Raw genomic sequence first — 25,029 nt, 5'->3', positions numbered from 1 at the left:
AACTTCACCCAAACTTTGCCAAAATGTTTACTTTTCTTGCTGATTTTTGTTTCTCTTGTCCCCTACAGGTTTGTGATGCTGCAGTAGGTGATTTACTATCACCCCTGATAGAATAAGATGGTGGACTTTACCCAACCATACATGGAATCCGGGCTAGTTGTAGTGGCCCCAATCAAGAAGCTAGACTCTAATGTTGGGTCTTTCTGGACCATTTTCTCCATTGTTGTGGTGTGTCACAGGATTTTTTTCATTATGTAGGAGCAATTGTTTGGCTTTTGGAACATCGGTCCAATGATGATTTTCGTGCCTCCTAAGAGACAAATTAATACCATTCTGTGGTAAGTGCCAAAGAATATCAAATTCATTCTATTATAGCTTACTATTTGTGTCAATAAATATTATGCCCAAGAAGCTCCCATAGATGGGACTGTTCAATCATTTCACTCATCAAGACCATATCTATACATTACATCTTTGTGGATCCCCTTATAGCTAAGATCTTTGCTTTGCTCTGCAGGTTCACCTTTTCAACATTGTTCTTTTCCCATGGCAAGTGAAATGAATTATTATATATTACTTGTTTAAGTTAGGTGATTACGGCAATCCTATCAACCAACCATATGCTTCTGTTCTGTTTCACGCAGGAGAAAAAACTGTGAGCTGCATGGGTCGGTTGTGCTGATTATTTGGCTATTTTTTGTTCTAATATGATTCAAGCTACACTGCAAATCGACCTCAATCTTACTGTAGAACAGCTTTCTTCACCCATTAAAGATATCCAAAGTTTATAGTAAGCAATGAACCCTTGGCGTGAGCGTGGTTCATTTGCTGAAACTTATTTAACTGACCACTTCAGATAGACAGATCCAGACTGGTTCTCTCAACTCGGTAGAGAATATGAAAAGGCCTTAACTGATGGTCCACAAAAGGGGTGGTGTTGCTGCAGTTGTTGACGAAAGTGCATATATGAATGTCTTCCTCTAACACGCTGCCAATTTGGTATCGTAGGCAAGAATCACCAGAAATGGGTGGGGATTGTAAGTATTTCTTCTTCAATGAGACTAATCCTTCGTCTGGATGCTATATTTTACAACAATTGCTTTCATGGCTCTTCCAGTCACATTTATACTTATGAAATTATATCTTTCATGGTTGGATAATCATTTTTTTGATTGTTACACAAGGCCTTTCCAAAGGCTCACCGCCGCAGTTGACATGTCAACCGCCATTCTTCATCTAGCAGAGAATGGAGATCTCCAAAAAATCCATGACAAATGGCTTCGAAAAGTGCTTGCAGTTCACAGGCACAAAACAAGAAGTAGACCAGCTCCAGCTCAGAAGCTTGGGGTCTCTTCGTTATGTTAGGTTCAGTATGTTTAATGCGTCATATTATATCTCATAAATTAGTGCGCCAGTTTGCTAGACGTTACTCTAACTTGGAAGAAGTTGAGTCTGCAGAAGGAAGAAAGTTATCACGTCTTCGGACATTTTATATTTTTGATGAAAAGGAAGGGGTATATAGAAGCCGCTCGATGGAGAGGGCCATCTGTAATCATGATACATATCTTTTAATAAGTCTTCCATGATCAAGACATGTCAAAATGCCTAATTATGCTGGTGCTCCTGCAATTGATATCTTAGCTGCGTATACATTGGAAAAATATATTGATTAATCAATCAACAAAAGGAAGGTGATATAGCTGCATTAAAATGAAGAGTACATCACCCGCCATGGAAGCATGATTTCAACTAAACATCTTGCATAACCATGATAAACAACTAAATGAAGTTTCTGACATTTTCTCTCAATGTGAACCAACAAATCAAAATTTGCAGCTAAGTTATAATTTACCCAAGTACATAGAACTAAGCAGATTGAAAACATGACCATCGATCATGTGCTAAATGTATAAACTGATGGATTCATATGCAAGTGTTTAAGCCCTGAACAAAAGCATACTCTTGGGAACACGCCAATACTCATGCCAAATCCAAATAATTTATTAAAGACTCTGATATTAGAGCAGAACATAGAGATGTGATTAAGTTATAACAAAATATGAATGGTTAGGTAAGATTGTCACATTGGTCCTCCAAAAGAGATATATGTCTGGGAATCTGGCAGGAAACAACTAGTCTAATAAAAATAATACACAATGAAAAAGCTTCTAGAATTTGTTTCTGCCGTGGGGACTGCAAATATATCCATCTCACACTGCAATACAGCTTTTATATGTTTCCTTTGTTTTATTGTGTAGGTAGTTGAGTTAAGGGCTATAGCTAGCAGAACACATCTACCTAGTAAACTTTTCATTGTTTTTATTTACCATTTTTTTTCATATATCTGTTGATTTCTTACTTGTGATCTTTGATAATTTTGATGTGTAGAGTATAAATCGGACATTTTCAGACAATTTCTGCTATTTATTTGGTTGTTTTGTCTTCTCAGTAGATAATATGAGATATTGGAGTTACGTAAAGTGATTAACTAGACAATTCACCACGACTAAAAGTTTGCTCGGTTTTAATAGTTTCTACAATTTGTTTTCAGAAGGGATTAATACAAAGTAATACAGTGCCTCTGTTGTAAATATTGGTGCTGTTTTCTCTTTCATTTACCATCAGCAAAGGTGTAAAAGTTGCCATGGAGCTGCTGTGGAGATGTGAATTCTAACCCAAGCTCATGCTAGAATCAAGTTTGAGGGGGCAGCAAACTCACTTGGATGAGGTTGAGTCTACAGGTGAAAGAATTTTTTTTACATTTGTTTGTGAGAAGAAAGGAGTTTTAAGTAGAAGCCACTCCAAGTCCATGTGAACATAAATGGAGAGGGCTTCTTCCATAAGCATAATTGAACATAATTCCAGCAAAACACGCTTACTCTTGATAGAGAAGCCTAATCGTTCCATTAGTAGCAAAAAGCATGATTTTGGAACTTGATCATATGATAACTGTTATATTTATATTTTATAAGTTTAGCAACAATTTATGAACGATAATCCCATCTTTTAAGGCTTAACAAATGAGAAATCCCCACTATCAGTTTTGGCAACTTTTGCTGATTGTTATATTTTCTTGGTTCATGATGATCATCACTAGAAACAAGTGGTGCAGGACCTTCTATTCTAATAACTCAGTCTCAGAATTATAATTGTAAGTACTCCTTGGAAACTAAGACACTTTCAGGTCCATGGCGAGTATTGGTTTGTATTTATGGAGGAACTGTAAGGGCGATGAGTCCATGGCTTGGGGTATTATTTTCTTCTCTTATGAAACTAGATGGAATGTCTATGCCTGTGGCCTTTGTCAACTTCTTCCTTTCCCTGGCAGCCTTTTGCCATTTCTTTAGAGCCATGGCTGTCTGCTCTTCAAAGATTGCCTTCTTCATGTGAGACCCCATCTGCAATTTTTTAACATAATGTACATTATGATTGTAACTATTTACAAACTTTGATTCCGAATTTGTGTATGAATTAAAGAAGTTACTTGAGTTACAAGGGCGTAGAGAGGGAAGGTGATATAGCTGCATAAAATCTGAAGAGCTACACCCAGGAACACCCTTATCAATACTTCCATCAGATTTTTATGGAAGCATGATTTCAACCCGAATTCATACTGCATTGATGAATAAAAACAATAAAATGAAATTTTCTCCGAGTTTTTCTCTCAATGCTGAACCAACAAATTAAATTTCTTCTACCAAGGATAGTGGTTAAGTTATTATTTTACCCATGTCCATAGAAAGTAAGCCATCTGGAACGCGTTTTGCTAATTGAAAACATGATCATCAGCTCATAATATGCTAGATGTATAAAAACCTGATGCATAATCTATGCAAGTTTTGGGTCCGTAGATCAAAAGCATAACAAGGCAAGAGAAGTACCTGGAACAAGGTGAAATGTAACAAGAAAAGAATCAAATCTGGGCAATTGAACCAGAAGAAGCTGTTACTAGGCTCTACAACAGGAGCTCCTTTTACAACTGTCCCTCGATCTTGGATCTGCTGAGCCATTTCCATGATTATAATTTCAAGCTTCGCGCCAACTATCAGAAATATCTGTTGCATGTATAATAGAATCCATTTAATTTTATATATAAATTGAACTGTTCTAGTAGTTCATAAGATAATATCCTCAGGTAAACAATTTAAAACTAGAAAGTTAAGAAATTCTTACAACTAGTGGTATGAATGATTCCCATGAAAGAGTATACCATCCTGCAGAATAAGTTAAGCAATTGTGTTAATGTCAATGAAAACTTTCACAATCAAAATTAACACATATTAAGAAAAGAAGCCCCACCATACACATTGAGAAGCTGGAAAACAATACAGCATGTCCATAATGGTAGGCTGTAAACAGAAATTCATGGTTAATTATTAAGTAAAAATTAATCAGAAATTCACTGTCAGAGAAAAAGAGAAGGATGGAGCACAACCTGATACCAACTACCACCTTGAAATCATCTTCCATTGATCTTTTGATATACTTGTGGAAGTTAAATTTGCTGTTGGGAGCCAAATGAGCCTGCAATATATATTTACATATTGGATATGCATTTATGTTTAGAACAAAAGCAAAAATAAAAGTGGAATAACTTACTTTTATGAATCCATGTCTCATGGTCAGATAATCCACCTTGGTTACAGAATAAAAGAACTGTCTGAAAAAAGCCACCTGTATACATGAATTACCTCATCTGGTTAGAGGGATCTAACTAGAACACCACAATGTCACAATGTATTTCATTCCAAATCAGGCTCAAAAATGGCTAAATTACTCTGATTCAACATTTTAGAATCCTACTAAAGGGAGTTTTAGAATGCATCTTACTATCCATCTCAGGCCAGGTGCTGTGAAGAATCCAGTGTGGCGTCGAACAAAGGAAGTTTGATGAGCCAATCTGAACCTTGAAGGATCTATAACACTAAACGTCATCAGCTTAATCATTGATGCACAAAATATATAAACCTCAAAATATTTTTATTAAGCCAAAAGGTTTAGGAAAATGCTAATTACCATTAGTGAACTGATATTCCAAGGATGATGTCTCCAGCTCCCATCCTTTCCATTTCTTCATCTGTGTGCATTACAAATTGGTTTTCCCTGTTTATGATCACTCAAGCTTTCCCAGCAGAATATTTATAAAATTATTCATGAAACTGACATACTTTAGCCTTTGCTAGACCGATGGTGAGAACACTGTAGAGAACAAGGAAGACAGCCAGCATAAATATGAAGATGTGCAATTGGTGAATCCCTGACTGGGAGACCAAAGGTACTTTTCCCTGAAATCAATAATTAACACAATTATTGAGTCATTGTCTATATGAACAGTATAATATGCAGTACTGTGAATTGATACTATATATATATTTACATGTTTGGTACAATAGTCCTCTTCTCCTCCTGCCGCAAGGATTCGATGCCGTATCACTTTCCCGGTGTGCCATAATAACTTTCTTCTATCATCTCCATCATTTCCACCATTGTTGTAGTCTTCCTTGTCCTTGGGCTCCTTACATGGAAGCATGGTGCTTCCAGCTTTTGCAGAGATACATATCTTTGAGACAGGTTTTGTGCCCACTGTAATGAGTAGAGATATGAAGCCTAGTAGCATCAATTCTGCATTACAAAACAAAAAACTGACTTCAATTTCTTGATCAATGCATAAATTGCTCATGCATTACAAACTTTACATTGAAATATAATGTCTGAATGAAAGAGACCAGCTTTAATTTTCTCTAGAGCCTCACTCATTGCCATGCTGTTTGAATCATGGTCTGTGAAGATTAACTTTGTTCTCATTATATGTGGTTGGCCTCAGTTTGAAAATAAATAATCACATTTATAAAAAGTCATTATAATATTGTTTGATACTGGACCATTGCATCTTATCTATCTCGATGTTGACAAGGTGGCCAAATCTAATTTTATAAAGATTCTTATTCTTAAGTTCAACCCAATAAATGGGATTCTCGAATACATCTGTAGGACTCATTAATATTGAAGTAGTAGACTCCAACAAAGGTGGCCATTGGAGACTTAACGCTACTATATATGTTTCCAGCCCATCATTCTTTTGTTGAACTCTCTCTATCTTTTATTCTTCTTCTTCTTCTTTTTCTCTTTTTTTCTCATTCCGGTGTACACTTCTCTTGTACTTCCCTCTCCGGTTTGTTTTTCTTAACTACTACTCTATTAAGTTCTTACTTTCTCTCTCTTTAGCACTTCCCTCTCCGGTTTGTTTTTCTTAACTACTACGCTATCTGGTTTTCTCACATTCCGGTTTCGTACATTTGCGGAACCTCACCGTTTCATCATGCCTACCGCCGAGGATGAACAAGTAGTCTATCTTCACGGTGATCTTGAGCTTAAGATCATCGAGGTTCGAAGGTTTCTGAATTCGGCCGCCGATAATGGCGATGGAAACCAGGAGCTCAATAACCTCCACCCCTGTAAGGTTATCTCCGGCGACTATTATGTTAGAGTGTTAGTGCCGCAATCTACTTTGGCGCGCACTCGTATCATTGACAAGAACTCTCAGAATTTATTCTGGAACGACCAGTTTTTTATTCCCTTGGCTCACCCTGTAACTGAACTCGAGTTTCAACTTAAAGCCAAGACTTTCCTTCAGTCCAAAGTTATTGGGAAGGCTAAAATTCCCGCGAAAAGAATCGCCACCGGCAAGTATATCTCGGGATGGTTCCGAATCGAACCATCCAGCTGTATTAGGACAGTCAAAGCCTTGCGACTGGAGATGAAATTCACGCCGTGTGAAACAAATCCAATATACCGCAATGGCATTGCCGGTGATCCTGAGCTAGGAGGAGTTCGAAACACGTATTTTCCGTTACGAAAGGGAAATCAAGTGACGCTGTACCAAGACGCTCACGTGAGGGAGGAGTCCTTGCCTCACGTTAGGCTTGAGGGAGATCTGGTTTATAAGCCAGGCACGTGCTGGGAGGACATTTGCGAAGCCATTTTAGATGCTCGCGATCTGATCTACATTATGGGCTGGTCTGTGTTCGTGAAGATTAAGCTTGTTAGAGAGCCCACTCGGCCGTTGCCGAGTGGTGGTGATTTGACACTCGGTGAGTTGCTGAAGTATAAATCGCAGGAAGGTGTCAGAGTTCTGTTGTTGATTTGGGAGGATAAGACATCCCATGACAAGTTCGGAGTCAAAACGGTGAGTAGGGAAACCAACATTTTCAGCTTATTTTGTGAAGATACTAATATTAGGTTTTCTACTTTTGTTAACAAAATTTGGGTACTAATTTTACATGTTCTGAAATAATGAGAAAACAGTCTTCTTTAAAAGGTAGTTTCCATGTTCTATTGGTTATACATTTCACTGGCTGAAATGTGCAGGCAGGATTGATGGCAACTCACGGTAAAGAAACGAAGAGGTTTTTCAGGGATTCATCTGTGAATTGTGTGCTAGCACCACGTTATCTTGCTGGTAGCAAGCGTAACATGTTCAAAAGAAAGGCATGTTTTGTATCCCTATTTTTCATTTTAGTAAATTGATGTCTCTATTATAGTTAGCTCGTATGAATGTATGTTAATTAAATGTCGCAAAAATCACTTGACACTGAGTTGAAATAATAATTGTTGGATCTTTTTTGGTTCTCTTCTGTCATCGCTTGTTTTCTATAAGTTTTAGAATTAACGATGGGTTAAAATTGTTTGTATGATGATGTTATCCAGATTGCCGGTACCATCTTTACACACCATCGGAAATGTGTTATTGTTGACACGCAAGCATCCGGTAATAATCGGAAGATAACATCATTTATAGGAGGTATTGATCTCTGTGATGGTCGCTATGACACCCCTGAACATCGTCTCTTTCGTGATCTCAACACTGTGTTCAAGGATGATTTCCATAATCCTTCGTATCCTGTGAGTGGCTTTCTTGCCAATATTAAAAATTGTGGTTTAACTTCAGCATTTCTTTGTACAGCATACTATTTCCATGTGAGCATATATAATTTTTGCGATCCATTATATTACTTGTTGGCTAGTACTCTTAGACTTGTGTTACTTTTCTCAATATAACATCCTCACCCTCACCCCACACACACGCGCACCCACTCTTAAGAATTCTTTTATTGCCATGCTGTTTGAATCATATGGTCATGTGCTGAATTTTCAGATCATCTACTTCTTTTTCAGGCATGTATCTAGTTATCTGTGAAGATTAACTTTGTTCTCATTAAATGTTGTTGGCCTCAGTCTGAAAATAAATAATCACATTTATTAAAAATCATTATAATATTGTTTGATATTATATGCCCAAATTGTTTCCCTCGTTCTTACAAACCTTCTCTAGGTGCCCAAATTGTTTGCAACTCCTGCATTGTATCCTTGGTCTAAATCAGCACCTTCTCTCCGAATGTCCCTTCCTTTTACAGTGAGTGCAAGCTGGAAACTCCTTCACTCCACTTGACTTCTCCCACTTATTGTTACTCTTTTCTTTTCCTTTTTATCCCCAGCATACCTCCTATTTTGTCCTTGTGCAGGTTTGCCTTTTTGGTTTGCTATCATTGCTCTCTCACTTGTGTCTTCTTGCCTTATGAGTCTTCTTTGTTCTTGAGCTTGGAGAGCATGAACAAGCTCAGTCAAAGTAATCTGAGTTATGTCCTTGGAGTCCTCAAGGGAGGAGATATTGGACTCAAATCTCTTCGGCAAGCTCACCAAAACCTTTTCCACCACTCTTCTATCTGTCAACTCCACTCCCATCAGCCTTATTTTGTTGACAACACTCATTAGTCTGTCAACATTATCCTTAACTTTTTCTGATTCTTGCATCCTCTGCATCTCAAATTCTCTCCTTAGATTAAGCACCTGCATATATTCTTCTCTCAGCTTGTCCCATGCTTCCTTTGGAGTCTCATATGCCATGATCCTTGTGAATACAAGGTCAGTCACTACTCCATAAATGTGAGAGAGAGCTCTAGGTGCTTTGGCAGTTTCCTCTTCATGTATTCTGATCTGATTCAAAGTAGGATTTGGTCCCAAGGGTGCTGTCTGTCTATTCTCTTCCACATACTGCCACAGCCCCTGACCCCGGAGGAAGGCCTTCATTTTAACAGCCCATATATGGTAGTGTTCCCTATTGAACACCAATGGTGCCATCACAGCAGATTGAGTTGCCATGTCTCTAGTTTTTTGTGTCTGTCGTAGAGAGAAAAATGAGCTGATGCAGGCTGGTTTTTGCTGAAAAAGGAAGGTGTTCTTGAGTTGTGGTTAATGGTTGAATGCAAGAAACTTCATATTTTTGTGAGTGGCTCTAATACCATTTGATAGTTCTTGGTCGGAGAATACAAAAGAAAGATAAAGAGAACTCAAAGCATATATGCAAAAGTCTATGGTTTTCATTGAAGTTGATCAATATAAACATTAGCTTAACAACTCTCTACTGATTCAACAACTACAGCAAACATTACAAATTCAAATTTAAAAACTTAACAACTAATATTTCTTACACAATACACACAATAATACTGACTTAATTACACTTAAACCATTTAACTACAATACACTAAAAATTACAGCCATGCACGTTGGACCACTGCAGTAAACTATCTTCAATAGGCTTCAAAAACAATTCCAACTGAACCTGCAATGTTGATGCATTTCCAGCAAAGTATCACTGCATCAAAAACATTTATCATTATATTATTGTTTGATACTGGACCTTGCATTCTATTTAGCTCAAAATCAACTGTATAGGATTATACTTTCAAACGTCCTTCATGTGCAAGTAGTTCTAGTGCTATTGTTTTCTTGCTCTTTTTCTTCACTTGGTTTTACAATTCTTTTTGGTGTCAGGCTGGAATCAAGGCTCCAAGACAGCCATGGCATGATTTGCACTGCAGAATTGAAGGGCCAGCTGCATATGATGTTCTTATAAACTTTGAGCAGTGTTGGAGGCAAGCAACTCCGCGCGCAAAATCCACTCGAAACTTTAAAAAGGTTTCTCATTTGCAAGACGATTCTCTGCAAGATGATTCTCTGCTTAAGATAGAGCGCATCGCAGCGATATTAAGTCCTTCCGTATCTGTGTCAAGTGATGGAACCACACTAGTTCCACAGGATGGCGACGTAGTACAGGTTTCCAAGGAAGAAAATCCTGAAACCTGGAATGTTCAGGTCATACACTGCAAATATAATATTGAATGAAATTTTATTCTTTGGTTTGTTATTTTTATTTTCTTTAATTCTTAGTGAATTTTTTCTTTTTTACAGATTTTCCGGTCCATTGACTCAGGATCAGTGGAAGGATTTCTAAAGGATGTTAACAAGGCTGAGAATCAGGTTTGTGTATCAACTAACTTTGCTCTCTTAATACTTAGAAAATCCTATCTGTCATCCATAGAGGATAATATTCAAGGTCATGACCGGTACTTGATATTGACTTGACAATTTAATCTCTTTCAGTCATCTGTTGCTTAATCAGTTCTGAATGAATTCTTCTCTTGCAGAAGAACCTTATCTGTGCAAAAGACTCGGTAATAGACAAGAGCATTCAAATGGCATACATTCAAGCCATCAGATCTGCTCAGCGTTTCATATATATTGAAAATCAGTATTTTCTTGGATCATCTTATGCATGGCCATTGTATAAAGATGCAGGTTAAAATCTGATCGATCTTTTCTGTTTGTACAATATTTTCTTCTTATCAAGAAGTCTAACACCAAAAGTTTTGTAATAGAAGGAACACACAAATATGAAGTATTTAATTGCAAAATTTTCTTAGGATCTTTGAAAGAGGTGTTCAGGAGCTAATATAGAAATTTCAATACGCCATTATATCTCTGTAACATTTTCAGTTAATAGATTGTGGACATCATAAACCATTACTATGTTTTCTATTCCCCCTAAATTTTTCTGAAGTCATTCTGTTCTTGTATGAGCAGGAGCTGATAACCTTATCCCTATGGAGTTGGCACTAAAGATTGCCAGTAAAATCAGAGCTAATGAGAGATTTGCGGTCTATATTATTGTTATGCCTGGGAAATCAAGGGCTGACGTGGGAAATCACGTGATGGGGGTGACCCGTTCCCGTCAGAATGGTAAGCGCACGTCAGGCATGCAAGACGCCGTGGAGCTCCCACGTGTCCATTTCCTTGCTCTAAATCGCGTGAAATCAGCTTGGAAGGTGGGCAATGTGACGTAAAGCTGGATTTAGTCCTGACATTCGCACCAACCCACAGATTTAATGATGATTATCTGCACTCATCTCACTATAAAAAGGAAAAACCCTTTCATTAAAGGGATTCAGCCTCTTTGCACTCTGAAGGAGCTTTCTCTCTCTCTTGTATCATTGTACCTTTGTATTTACTTTTCCCTAATCATTTGTAAGTCAGTCCGCTGTTGCGACCTGACCCACGATTCTAATACAAACTATCAGTGGACGTAGAATTTGCTACCTTAGCATCCGAACCACTTTAAAAAGCTCTCATTGTTACATTTACTCTACATTTCATCCATAATCACATGTGTCTCTTGACCAATCAATGTTACGCACGTGTCGGTTTGTTGGTGTCAAAAGCACGCATCAACAGTTTGGCGCTAGAAGGAGGGCTGATTTAGTGTTCATCCTTCATCAGGAGAATCTTTGACCTACTGGTCCTACAGCAACAAATGGCCCGCCAATCTGAACCTGAGCAAGCCAACCAGCGCGCTGAGGGAGTTCCCCTAACCCAGGGGGATACCTCTTCCAGGATACTTCCAGTTCCACAAAATGCTGCGATGGATATCCCGGCAGCTTCGCAGCTTGACCCCGCCATCAGAAGCTACCTAGAGAGGTTCGACAATACTCTCCAGATGGTCAACCAAAGGCTGGACCGTCTGGACCAAGGCGTACCATCTAGAATAGCTAGGGCGGTGCAACCGCCAAAAACGCCTGCAGGTCGAGCGAAAGCGCGGCAGAGAGAATTAGCCCGTGCCGCGAGCACTGTAGCATGTAGACGTAAGGGTAAGCAAGTGGCAAAAAACAAGCCTACGGGCTCCCAAGGGCCAACGAACACAAACCGTGCCCCCAGCAGGTGCCGGCAAAGCTGAGACTCGGTGAAAAAGTGAATCCTGAGCTGTCCCATGCCACGTCGCAGATGAACCCAAGCAAAAGTGCCAGGCGGGACGATTCTTATCACCGCCAGCAGAACGATCCTGATCGCTATCATGCGGGTGGTCCCCACACCTTGTGGGACGGTTCGTACCACCGCGAGGGTCGTGAAAATACCCCGTACCATCCATCACCTTCACACGCCTCTAGTCAGCATGTGTCAAGAGCGGCTGGAAATGCCGACCGAGGCGAAGAAGAGTCCGACCTCCGGACTTTCCTAAACTGTAATCGCGAAGGTCGGACTTGCATGGGTAAAAGCAATCCCCAATTGGCTCCATTACCACAAATTGAGGAGCTACAGCGAGCTCTGGACTAAGAGAGCAGCAAAACGAGCAGGCCCAGGTCGCCTCTACATCCCCTTTCTCTCCCGAAGTGCTAGCTGCTCCACTCCCATCGGGGTTCAGAATGCCTAACATGCGGCCGTTTGATGGGAACCATGACTTGCAAGATCATTTGTATGAGTTCAACAACCTGATGGAGCTCCACCAGGTTTTGGATCTTACAAAATGTCGTTGTTTGGCCGTGACGTTGACTTCTCACGCCAAGCGATGGTTAAGGTCACTCCCAGCGGGATCGATCAGTTCGTGGCCTCAGATGAGCATGACGTTCCTACGACATTTCCAAGCAAATCGGAAGTTTTCGATGCCTTTGAGCTATCTCAGCAACATAAGGCAAGAAAGAGACGAATCCCTACAATCCTACATCGACCGTTTCCACAGGGAACTCAACAAGGTAGCTCATGCCCTCGAAGAGTCCATCTGAACGCTCATAATAGCTGGAGTTCGCCTGCAAACTGACCTATGGAAAGAATTATAGGCTGAGGACGATGTCTCCCTTACCAGATTTTACAACCTTGTAGAAAAATATCTTCGAATAGAGAATTCATTGGCGGCACTCTGCCGTCACAATCACGGCACTTCGAGCAGTATGTCTGGTCGTGGGGAAAGTAGGAGAGTTGATCGCAAAAGAGACGTCGATGATCAGCGAAAAGGGAAGAAACCCCGCTACGAGCACAAAAAGTCCTATGCTCCTATTCCTCGTCATGACCGCGACAGAATTCAATACACTCTGCTAAATGTGTCCGTATCTGCAATTCTTGACAAATCTGAGGAGGCCAGCCTGCTCAGTGAGCCGGAACCCATGAAAACCCCGGCTACGGCCAGAACAGCAAAAAGTACTGCCGTTTCCATCGGGACAACAGGCATCACACCGATGAATGCCGAGCTCTAAAGCAGGTAATCGAAGAGCTCATCAAGAAATGGCACTTCAAGGAGTATATTGATGACTCTGCTCCGAAGGAGAACCGAGAGGAGCAAAAGAAAAAGCGTCGTGATTGTAGTGGATACAGTAGTGTTAACATAATCTTCGGAGGCCCACACCTCGGGGAAAACACGCGAGGTGCGCAGGAAAAGTACGCTCGCGAAGCATATCACGACCCGATCAGGGTAATGAATGCATCGCAGTGACCGCAAAAGGCTCAAAATGAGGAGCTGATCACCTTCTGCGAAAAGGAAGCAGCTCGCTTGCACCATCCTCATGATGACGCCCTGGTGATCATGCCTCTGATAGGGTGCCATAATGTCTGCAGAATGCTCGTGGACAACGGAAGCGCTATGAACATCCTGTTCCAGACCGCTTTCGAAAGAATGAACTTGGACGAGGCCGACCTGAAGCCCACCTCGATCCCTCTTTACGGCTTTACAAGGGACCACCTGATCCCCAAAGGAACGATCCAGCTCCCAGTCACGCTCGGCGACTATGACGAGGTGACTAGGGTTACCAAATTCTTGGTCGTGGATTGCCCATCAGCCTTCAATGGAATCTTGGGGCGACCTCTGTTGAGAAGCTTCAAGGCAGTCACTTCCATATACCATCTCAAGATGAAGTTCCCAACTCCAACGAGGATAGGGGAAGTGAGTGGATCGCAAAATGCATCTCGCGAATGCTACGTAAAAGCGGTACAGATGGCAAGTAAAGGAAATGGCATTTCGCGATGTGTGCCTCGCCAGGCTATGGCGATCAGCCGGATCAAGCCACAGCCTGGCCCAGCAGAGGATAATATAGATCCTCGAATCTAAGAAATCCCTCCTAGTGGCCCGGTTGAGGATCTGTCTGAGGTTTCGATTGATCCAAAAGAGCCGAGCCGAGTGTTAAGAATTGGAAGCTGTCTCAACCCCTAGCTCTTGTCCGAACTGATAAGCTTCTTAAGAGAAAACATTGATGTGTTTGCCTGGTCGCATGCAGATATGGTCGAGATCAGCCTGGACATTATTTGCCATGCATTAAACATCGGCAGTGAGGCCAAACCGGTTCGCCACAAAAGAAGAGCAATGGATCCGGAGCGGTATGCTGCATTAAAATCAGAAGTGGAAAACCTCCTCTGAAATGGGTCCATCCGAGAGGCACTCTACCTGACCTGGGTCGCCAACCCGGTCTTGGTAAAGAAGCCAAACGGCAAGTGGTAGACCTGCGTTGATTTTAGCGACCTCAACAAGGCTTGCTCGAAAGACAGCTTCCCTCTACCGAGAATTGACCAGCTCATAGATGCCACATCGGGGCACGAGCTGCTAAGTTTCATGGATACATACTCGGGATACAATCAAATCCCGATGTATGGGCCAGACGAGGAGCATACGTCCTTCATTACGGACCAGGGCTGTATTGTTACAAAGTTATGCCTTTCGACCTCAAGAATGCTGGCGCAACCTACTAGCGGCTGGTTAACCGAATGTTCTCCGACCAAATCGGAAAAACAATGGAGGTCTATATGGATGACATGTTGGTCAAATCCCAGGTCGCCTCAGAACACATCGCACATCTCGCTGAGATGTTTGACATCCTCCGACTGTACAGAATGAAGCTGAACCCTCTCAAGCGTTCGTTCGGGGTATCGTCAGGAAAGTTCCTAGGGTACATGGTTAATCAGCGAGGGATATAAGTGAATCCCGAGAAGATTCAAGCTCTGCTCGATATGGAGAGCAAAAAATAGGTCATGAGTCTAAATGGGCGAATAGCAGCACTTAGTCGCTTTATATCGAGGCTAACAGACTGCTGCTTACCATTTTTCAATGTTCTAAAGGCTAATAAGAAATTCGGATAGACTCCTGAATGCGAACAGGTGTTCCAGAGTATAAAAGAACACCTCGGGAAGCCACCTCTCCTCTCTAAGCCTCTTCCACAGGAAATCCTGCTCCTCTACCTGTCCACCTCTCAGTTCGCGGTCAGTGCATCTCTAGTACGGGAAGAGGAAAAGGTGCAATGGCCAGTGTACTATGTGAGCAAGCATCTGACGGATGCCGAGATGTGGTATCCGAAAATGGAGCAACTAGCCTATGCTCTGCTGATCGCATCCAGAAAGCTGCGACCTTACTTCCACGCCTATACAATCCACATAATGACTAATTACCCCATTAGGCAGGTCCTCCAGAAACCAAAAGCCTCGGGTAAACTGCTCAAATGGGCCATGGAGTTAAGCCAGTTCGACCTGAAGTACAAGCCCAAGTCGACCATCAAAGGGCAAGCTGTTGCTGACTTCATCTCAAAATTTTCCTATCTTCCAAGCGAGCAACAGCCTGGCGAAGCCATCCAAGAAAGTATTTGGAACCTGTCGACCTAGAACCTTTACGTCGATGGGTCATCAAATAGAAAAAGAGCCGGTGCGGGTCTTCTCCTTGTAAGCCTCGAAGGGACTCGAATCCATGGTATTCTCCGGTTCGGGTTTAAAGCGACCAACAATGAGGCTGAGTATGAAACCCTGCTCACCGGGTTGCGACTTGCCAAAGAAATGGGTGCAACCACGATCAGCGTTTACAACGACTCCATGCTGGTCGTCAACCAAATTTTAGGGAAATATCAAGCCAAGAAAGAAAACATGGTCCGCTATCTGAAAGAAGCTAAGGCCGCTCTCGGGTCGTTCAAACACTTTGAAATCACTTAGATTCCCAGAGATAGCAATTCCGTAGCGGACGCCCTAGCAAAGATAGCCTCATCGTTGGATTCAGAAGCTCCAGAAAGCATTCCTGTTCAGTTCGTCGATGCCCCAACTATCAGTTCAACCAAACAGGCCGTAAATATGACTCAACCGGACTCCTAGATGACTCCCATTTTCCAGTACCTCAAGGATGGGACCTTGCCAGACGACAAGGTCGAGGCAAGGGTCCTGTGAGCAAGATCTACTTGTTACACACTCATCGGGGACCAGCTATACAGGAGAGGATTCAGTGCCCCTCTCCTCCGATGTGTGATCAGTGAAGAAGCAGACTATATCATGAGGGAAATTCACGAAGGGATCTGTGGTAATCACATAGCTGCTCGATCTCTTGCGAACAAGGTTGTTCGTCAGGGGTATTATTGGCCCCGGATCCAAGAAGATAAGCACAATTTTGTCAAGAAATGTGACAAGTGTCAACGGTTCGCGAACATTCTGCGAGCCCCCTCTCACGAGCTGATAACGATGTCTAGCCCTTAGCCATTTTCCATGTGGGGGATCGACCTTATCGGTCCCATGCCAGTCGGAAAAGGAGGAGTTAAGTATGCCGTGGTCGCGGTAGATTATTTCACAAAATAGTTGGAAGCTGAACTGCTGGCTGCTATCACGACTAGAAAGCTGAAAGACTTCGTTTTCAAGAACATAGTGTGCCGCTACGGAATTCCCCACACCCTCATCTCAGATAATGGAAAGCAATTCGATAACGAGGAGTTTAAGCAGTTCTGCGATGAGCTGGGCATCCGTAAAAAATTTGCCTCAGTCGCCAGACCACAAGCAAATGGCCAAGTTGAAGCTGTCAACAAGACCATCAAGCACACTCTAAAGGCTAAACTTGGGGCAACCAAGGGAAATTGGGCCGACGATCTCCCCAAAGTCTTATGGGCGTACAGGACAACTCCGAGAACTTCCACCTCAGAAACGCCATTTTCGCTAGCCTATGGCTGCGAAGCAATGATTCTTGTAGAGGTAGGAACTGGTTCTCTTCGGAGAGACTTGTACGATGAGGTTGAAAACGAAGCACTTATGAGAGCAAGTCTGGATCTTGTTGAGGAGCACCGCAGCAAAGCTTCACTAAGGATAGCAGCCTACCAACAACGTGCGAAGAGATTCTTCGATTCAAAGGTCAAGCGAAGAGACTTCCAGGTCAGTGACCTTGTGCTAAAAGAAGTTCTCTTCGGAACCAGGGAGCCAAGCGTGGGGGTATTAGGACCGAACTAGGAAGGTCCGTACCGAGTCGACAAGGTGATCAGATCGAGGACTTACCATCTCAAAAGGTTGAATGGTTCCAAAGTACCCCAAGCTTCGAATGTCAAGCACCTTCGGTCATACTATCAGTAATCCCGAGCTTAGCTCTCATTGCAAATTAGGTTTTAATTTTGTTAAGTCTCCTTTTTATTGTAAAATATTATCCTATTCGCTTGTAACAATTCGCATGTAATATTACCTATGTAAAACGAACTGAATTGTAAACTGCACTCATATATGATTAAGCGAACAGCAATTGAAAGCAAAGTGTATTTCATGTACGACAAAAATTGTTCAAGACCCTATTAATTCCTATGGAGTCGGTCTCATCGCACTAAGCCTGGTCAGTGGGGGGATCCTTCAAAACAAGACCCGAACCCTCTGCCTGGTCGGATCCTCGGGCAGCTACTACTGCTTGATCATTTTCTTTCACCAAAATCTGCAAGGTCTCTTGCCACCCCTTTGGGAGGTCGGACATATCCAGATCTGGTTTCTTTGGTCGTAGGGTATAAATGGACCCGATCGCCTAGTCGATGGCCTTATCCTTGATCTCCTCTGATTGGATCCGTATTTCTTTAGTCAGGGAAGCAATTTTTTCCCGACTTTCCTGGAGTTCGGCCTCAAAAGCTAGCATTTCCTTTTCGGAGGCCTCCCTTTCTTGTTCTGCTCGCTGGGCCCGTGTTAAGGTCGTCTGGAGTTCCTGATCTTTCTTTCCGACTTCCTTGGAGAGCCTAGCGGTTGTCCTCTGAAGCTCTTTTACTTCGTCTGCACGCCGTTCGAGCTCCACCTTTTGGAAGTCAACTGTCCGCATAGCGGCCTCCTTTTGGTTCAAGTATCTATTCGCCGCCTCAAACGATTGCGTTCTTTCTGCTTCGACGGTCTCCAGGCTCTGTTTGAGCTTCGCGATCTCCTCTTTCAGATCATTTGCCCCTTTCGCGGCCCCCAGCTGAGCTTTCTCCATGGACATCCTCATGGCAAGCAAAGCCTGCGAACAAGAAGTTAGAAAGAAAATGGCAAACAAACTTTAAGAACAGTTCGTTTACCTTGCTTAGATGTTGGAACGATGTGGTCATCAAGTCGTCACTCGTATTAGAGAACTCGTCATATGACTCCGATAGCCCACATTCAAGCAGAGAGTAGACTATCGGCTGCAGGTATTCGAGCAGGTTCCCCAGTAAATCCAGCACTGGTGTGTCCTTCGCCTTGTCGGCAGTGACCATCTTGTCCGCAGGTTCCTTGCCCGACCTCCTTCTGACGTCCCGCCGCGACCTTAGTGGTTCTTCCTAAGATTTGGTCTCTGAATCCTCGACCTGAATCTGCCTCCTCTTCTTCGACTGCTGGGCCGGAGCCTTCCATCTCGGGAAAGTAGGAGGTGGTTGAGCGACCTATTCTGTCCTGGTCGTTTCTTGCTCAGGACAGGACTGGGAAGGCGCGGCAGTTTGCATCGGTTGTACCGCTGTAAGGCGAGCAGCTTTGGCCTCCCTTTCTTTCCTCGATCGAGGGAAGTTGAATGGTGCTCGCCGGGGTTGCTCAGATTCTTTCGGAGGCATGGTCGCTGCATGAAGGTGCGTTAGTAGCTAAGCAAAAATTATTCCATGACCAGAAAGGAATCAGTGTGCAACTTACATTCTGGGGACTCTAAAGATGCCTGGTCGTTAAAAAAACCGTACTTCCACAAGTTCGCAGTTGTCACGAGCTTCCTCGCATCCCGACTTTCTTCAGGGAGAACCCCAAAAGACACGATCCTGTCCAGGTGAGCAAATTCAGGCTGGTCGTCTTGTTAACTGCAAAAGAATGCAGGTCGTTAAAATAAGCGAGCGCACAGTTAATGAATCTAGCGAAGAGGGACCTACTTGGTTTTTGAAAGCGGCAGTAGCCTTCGTAGCAGAAGAAGAAGAACTTTGTCTCGTAGGTCCCCGCGTTACTGGGATAGCTATGTATCCCTTTGGTGATGGTAGATCACCGAGACAAGTAATAGGAGTCTTTGTCCTTACTCCTTTTGAGGTAATACGAACAGCCGAGCTCCACCGCTGTTAACTCGCCCAAGCCACTCTCAAGGGACGCGATGTACATCGCAACAGCGATGACATACGCATTTGGCGTTAATTATATTGGTGCGATCTCGAAGCGATCTAGGACCGACCTAATAAAAGGGTGGAGAGGAATCAACCCCCCACCCTTGAAGATCTCTTCGGAGATCGCAGCCAGGCCATCGGAAGGATGCCACGACGACCGGGTGGCGTCGAGAAACACCTCCGCGTGGACACCGAACTGTTTCTTTATCCTCTCGAATTCTTCTCGGGTGAGAACCGAGAAAACCTCGAGGGATTCATCCACGGGAACATCCCGCGAAGACAAACCGGCTCCTTCTTCGGATCTAGATGCTGAGGGTTCCATTCCGCAGTCTACAACACAGACAGACAGAAGGTCATTTTAGCCATCGTACGTCGCCCCGTACGGCGGCTTGGGGCAAATTCCCTAAAACCTAACAGCGATTCCAGCCGCCATTCACGGCAGGAACCCAACTTCATCGTCGCACCTCTGATGAAGCATCAGATGACGCAACGCCATTGTACCACCATATATAAAAAAAAAAAAGGGAAACAAAAAACCCTTACCTTTTGGGGGACGTGACAGTGAACGGTTCTTGCTTCAGGTATCAGAAAGATGTCAATCGGAAAAGAAAGGCTTTCGGTTTGCAGAGTTTGCGCTCTAGGCAAATGGGATTCTGGCGGCCTCATCTGGAAAATCTGGACTTTAATATGGACTACGAACCGGCGTTTACCGCCCCTCGGAATCGAAACGACGTTTCTCTCTCTCTCCGCATTAAATGCGCCCCATGCCGCATTTATTGCTGTGATGAGGGTTGTCGTTTCGGGCGCGTCACGCAATTAATGCTCTGCCAAAGCAGTAACGCGTCAGCACACAACGCATTTAATGTGCCTGGCAGACGCTTGACACGCGCAAAACACCTGCCAACGCAGAAACGACCTCATTAATTCTCCAAGGCACGGTAAGGAGCGCTCGATGAAGTCAGGACGTTTGGGCGATGGCTGTCAGGTCGTTCGGACGAGGTTTCCGCGAAGTCATGTTCGCGAAAGGTCCTATCCCGAGCTTCTTTCATTCAGATCAGAATGGTCAGGGCCTCTACTCGCGGCATGACTTAGTTTCTAAGGTTTGACCCTCAAACCTTAAAAACTAGGGGACTTCTGTTTTGCCTGGGAAATCAAGGGCTGACGTGGGAAATCACGTGATGGGGGTGACCTGCTCCTGTCAGAATGGTAAGCGCACGTCAGGCATGCAAGACGCCGTGGAGCTCCCACGTGTCCATTTCCCTGCTCCAAATCGCGTGAAATCAACTTGGAAGGTGGACAATGTGACGTAAAGCCGGATTTAGTCCTGACATTCGCACCAACCCACGGATTTAATGATGATTATCTGCACTCATCTCACTATAAAAAGGAAAAACCCTTTCATTAAAGGGATTTGGCTTCTTTGCACTCTGAAGGAGCTTTCTCTCTCTCTTGTATCATTGTACCTTTGTATTTACTTTTCCCTAATCATTTGTAAGTTAGTCCGCTATTGCGACCTGACCCACGATTCTAATACAAACTATCAGTGGACGTATGATTTGCTACCTTAGCATCCGAACCACTTTAAAAAGCTCTCATTGTTACATTTACTCTACATTTCATCCATAATCACGTGTGTCTCTTGACCAATCAACGTTACGCACGTGTCGATTTGTTGGTGTCAAAAGCACGCATCAACAATTATCATACCTATGTGGCCCGAGGGTGATCCAAATTCTCGCCATGTGCGAGAAATTCTGTTTTGGCAGGTTTTATTCTGATATATGTCCCAAATCTTATGAACTGGAATTGTTACTTGCATATAAAATTTAAATATCAAATTGATTCATATTCTTGTTTCACCGACCATGTTCATTAGCATCCTCTAAAATGTATTATCTTGTATTGCTTCGAAACAATAATGTGTTGTTCTTTTTTTAATTATTGTTTCAGAGTTTAAGGGCTCATTTCTATCTTTTGTCATGCCAGATATAATATGATCTTGGTTCATAAATTGGCCTGATTTAGTTTGGTTCCTTCACTTGGGTTTAGAATGGTGACATAACTGTGGCTTTTGAAAAACACAATGGGAAGTCTGGTAACATTTTTTTCTAAACACTAAATGTCTTCTTTAGCAATTCAATTGGTATAGTCTTTTATGTTGTTGCTATCCAATTGGATTCTATAATTAAGTTTACTTTAACTTTATACTTGGGAAATAGGATGAGCACTTGCTATTTTAATACCTTCATCATTCTAGTTTCTCTTCAAATGTTTTGACATTTTTGTCAAAAAAATGTATATTAAAAATAACAATGCAGAATTTATTTTGTCTAACTTCCACTTATTTGCACTTTGCAGAGCCAGACAATGCAGATGATGTATAGTGTTGTCGCACAGGCACTGAAAGATATGCAGAGGAATGCACATCCACAAGATTACCTCAATTTTTATTGCCTTGGTAAACGGGAAGAAAACCTAGATGTGTCAACCAACAGTGGTGAAAAGGTATTTACTTGGAAGAGAATTCCTATTGTGCTTTTTTAAGCTTACTGTAATACAACTTGACTAAATTATTTGTTTGTTGTTAATTATTGTGGCTAAATAATTTTCTTGTTCTTAATATAAGATCTCTATTAGCTATTTCATTTCTCTCTTGAAAAAGTCACAAGCATTATATCAATCCTTAGGATTCATAAGTAGTTAATTTGTGAACTTTCCTGTCTAATTGCTGCTTTTGATTTCCAGTTTGACTTGTTGATGTCAAATGTTTTATGGTAGATATATAAACATTCATATAAATCTTTTAACTTTTAAAGTGTATTTTCTGATGGAAGCATGACAGTTTTGAAATACTAGCTCTATTAATCATTCGTGTATCAGGTCTTGATATGTAATAAGTTTTCTAAGGAAAGCAGGACATATTTTTAAATTATAGTTAGTAGTTACTAATTAAAGATTTATCAGGTATCTGAATCACAAAAACATAAGCGGTTTATGGTATATGTCCATGCTAAGGGAATGATAGTAGCTGATGAATATGTGATAGTGGGATCTGCCAACATTAATCAAAGATCAATGGCTGGGAGTAAAGACACTGAAATAGCCATGGGTGCATATCAACCGCATCATGCTTGGGCGAAAATCAAGAGGCATCCACATGGTCAGGTCTGTTTATTTTGGTACTCATCCCTAACTGTTTCTTGAAAGACCATGATCAAAAGATTTGAACAACTTCAAATGATTTTGACGAAATATGGAATGCGTCTTTATTATTATTGATTTCCCTTCAATCACCTTAATTCATGTGATTGATTGAACAATTACAGAGATTTGTATTTATTATTTTCCTATTTTACATTTACAAAAATTGTATAAATTAGCTATTGTACAGGTTGTAATATATTGACAAAATACATTGAAATTCTTCTCTTCTCTTTTCTTTTCTCTTTGGCATACTCTTATAGTATCATTGTCTTGAACTGCTTCTCTTTCTCGATTCCTTACATATTTATTTCACCCAGATTTGCTTCTTTCCTGTTTGCTTTTGGCTTGAACAAAGCAAGTTGACATCCTGTAGTTCTTTTAAGATTTTCAAAAATCAGCTTTGTTTGTAATTGTTGCTCTGGTGGGCATGATTGCTGTAGCAAAAGCATCCCATAGCATAAAATTAGTTTTGGCTTTGATGAAAGTATGACAGTAACCCTATAATCTTTTATGTTAATACTTTTCAAATGCATATTTTGAGTTCCAATCATAAACCCTCGAACTTTAGTCTGACTAAGATTGTATTCTAAGACTCCGATAATTCTTGAACATTCTGTAATTGTAAAACTACCGTTATGGGTGATATATACGTAACGTTATGTGACCAGCATGTGCCTTGTGCAGATTTATGGATATAGGAACTCACTTTGGGCAGAGCATCTTGGTCAGCTAGAGGCTTCCTTCGAGGAGCCTGAAAGTCGGGAATGTGTAAGGACAGTAAACCAGATCGTTGGAGACAAGTGGGAGGTGGAATTATGTGTTTTTTAAATCAATTATAACAAAAATTTATTAATTAATTATTCTAAATTTGTGTTTTTTTAATTTATTGTAACATTTGCACTATCATTTGCTTTTTTATGTATCTTTTTAGTTTGAAGAATTGAACTCCTTGATTGATTTATGATCAACAATGAATTTTAATTTACTTAAATACTAATCAAATCCTTGTTTTTAAAAACACATGAATAGTTTTGGTAGGTTGATAACAAAAGCACAAATGATGCCCACAAGACAGGACTCCAAAAAAAAAAAAAAAAAAAAAAAAAAAAATGATTAGCTATTACTTGACTATATGGATTTTGATTAGTATATAAGAGGTATCAACCATCAAAATTTTCAAGGTAAAAGTACATTAGGTCTTGCATCTTAGTAGGACACTGTTTCCATGTAGCATATACCTTGCATGAGAAATTATAAATTTTCCATAAAAGCTTCAAATTGAATACCAGGAGATGAAGCTTGCTTCATATTGCATTATCCAGGATTTCATTCATCACTCAAAACCAAATTTATAGTTCTAACTTTGAATATATATGTTAAATTCGATACTACTACATGAGATATTTAACAAAAAGAATATGCATATGGGATGTCGTAAGTCTTGTGATTTAATTATAATCTAGAAATACACAGGTTAGATTTCATATGCATCGGCAATGAAAACATATCGAAATATTGCTGAGGAATGAAAGATATCTATGCGTAATAAGTTTAATATTAAGTTTTCTTTGGCTTGTAGCACCAAGGTCACCCCCAGGCACCCACCCAACTCCAAAAACAGGAAAAGAAAATTCACCATTGGTCATGTTGGCAGCAAAACACTGCATTGAAGGTTGTCAACATGATATTTCAAACCACAAAATTTTATTTCTCATACATTGCAAGAAAGAAAATACAATACATGCCAGTCACAACATAAATCTCCACTATACCATGTACCTACTATCAATTTAGGAAAATGTAAAAAGGAACCATAATTTGAGCTTTATATGCACTCACCGACTTGCATGCAGGAGTAGTTGTACTTGAAGAAGATAAGTATCTATGGTCAAACCACAAGAGTCGTCTACGATGTTCTGATTCGCTACCTGACTCTCCATCATTCACACTATCTGATACGCAAGGCAGCATAATGGCTGCAACCTTGAAAGGGATACATATCTTGATAATGTACTTCTGCCCAAAAGTGAGTATGAGCGAAATGAATCCCAGAACCATCAACTCTGCAAAAATTACATATTAAATGTCAATTAAGCACCCAATTTTTGTGTCCACCCAAAAAACTACCAGAAGTATAGAAGAAAATTTATCTTCTTACCAGATTTGACCTTCTCAAGGGCTTCAAACAAAGCCGCATTGTGCTTCTCTGTAAGAACCTGAATTTGTATTCCAGTAAATTACCCACAGTCAATCAAAGGGCCAAATACAGCAACATTCTAAGATTAACAAACACTATTTGAACTACATTGAGAATCTTACATATTTACTAGTATAACCGTTGAAAAATCCAATCTTAAATCATGACTAAAGCGAGTAAAAACTCAGC

At 41.3% G+C, this 25,029-nt stretch overlaps 2 protein-coding genes and 1 long non-coding RNA gene across 3 annotated transcripts; 2 read left to right on the top strand and 1 right to left on the bottom strand.

Moving 5' to 3' along the window:
* The first annotated feature begins 74 nt into the window (after positions 1–74).
* Positions 75–550, top strand: LOC116120871. Its single transcript, XR_004126611.1, has 2 exons — positions 75–338; positions 518–550. It is a non-coding gene; the product is annotated as an uncharacterized LOC116120871 (long non-coding RNA).
* A 2,659-nt stretch (positions 551–3,209) lies between these two features.
* LOC116120825 (MLO protein homolog 1-like) lies at positions 3,210–5,763 on the bottom strand. The gene is made up of 10 exons (XM_031406797.1): positions 5,727–5,763; positions 5,378–5,622; positions 5,169–5,285; positions 5,017–5,077; positions 4,831–4,916; positions 4,436–4,524; positions 4,211–4,214; positions 3,882–4,055; positions 3,485–3,613; positions 3,210–3,398 (listed from the first exon to the last, which is right to left on the bottom strand). Exons 1-10 carry the CDS (start codon positions 5,761–5,763, stop codon positions 3,210–3,212), a joined length of 1,131 nt encoding a protein of 376 aa, XP_031262657.1.
* Positions 5,764–6,319: 556 nt separating this feature from the next.
* On the top strand, positions 6,320–23,471 carry LOC116120824 (phospholipase D delta-like). The gene is made up of 11 exons (XM_031406796.1): positions 6,320–7,186; positions 7,369–7,488; positions 7,708–7,902; positions 9,835–10,155; positions 10,252–10,320; positions 10,491–10,638; positions 10,924–11,009; positions 21,125–21,205; positions 21,798–21,944; positions 22,404–22,604; positions 23,328–23,471. Exons 1-11 carry the CDS (start codon positions 6,320–6,322, stop codon positions 23,469–23,471), a joined length of 2,379 nt encoding a protein of 792 aa, XP_031262656.1.
* The last annotated feature ends 1,558 nt before the right edge of the window (positions 23,472–25,029 follow it).

The sequence above is a fragment of the Pistacia vera genome, unplaced genomic scaffold (assembly GCF_008641045.1).
Source record: "Pistacia vera cultivar Batoury unplaced genomic scaffold, PisVer_v2 Contig949, whole genome shotgun sequence".
NCBI classification, from domain to species: domain Eukaryota; kingdom Viridiplantae; phylum Streptophyta; class Magnoliopsida; order Sapindales; family Anacardiaceae; genus Pistacia; species Pistacia vera.
This window is presented reverse-complemented; position numbering and strand designations above follow the sequence as displayed.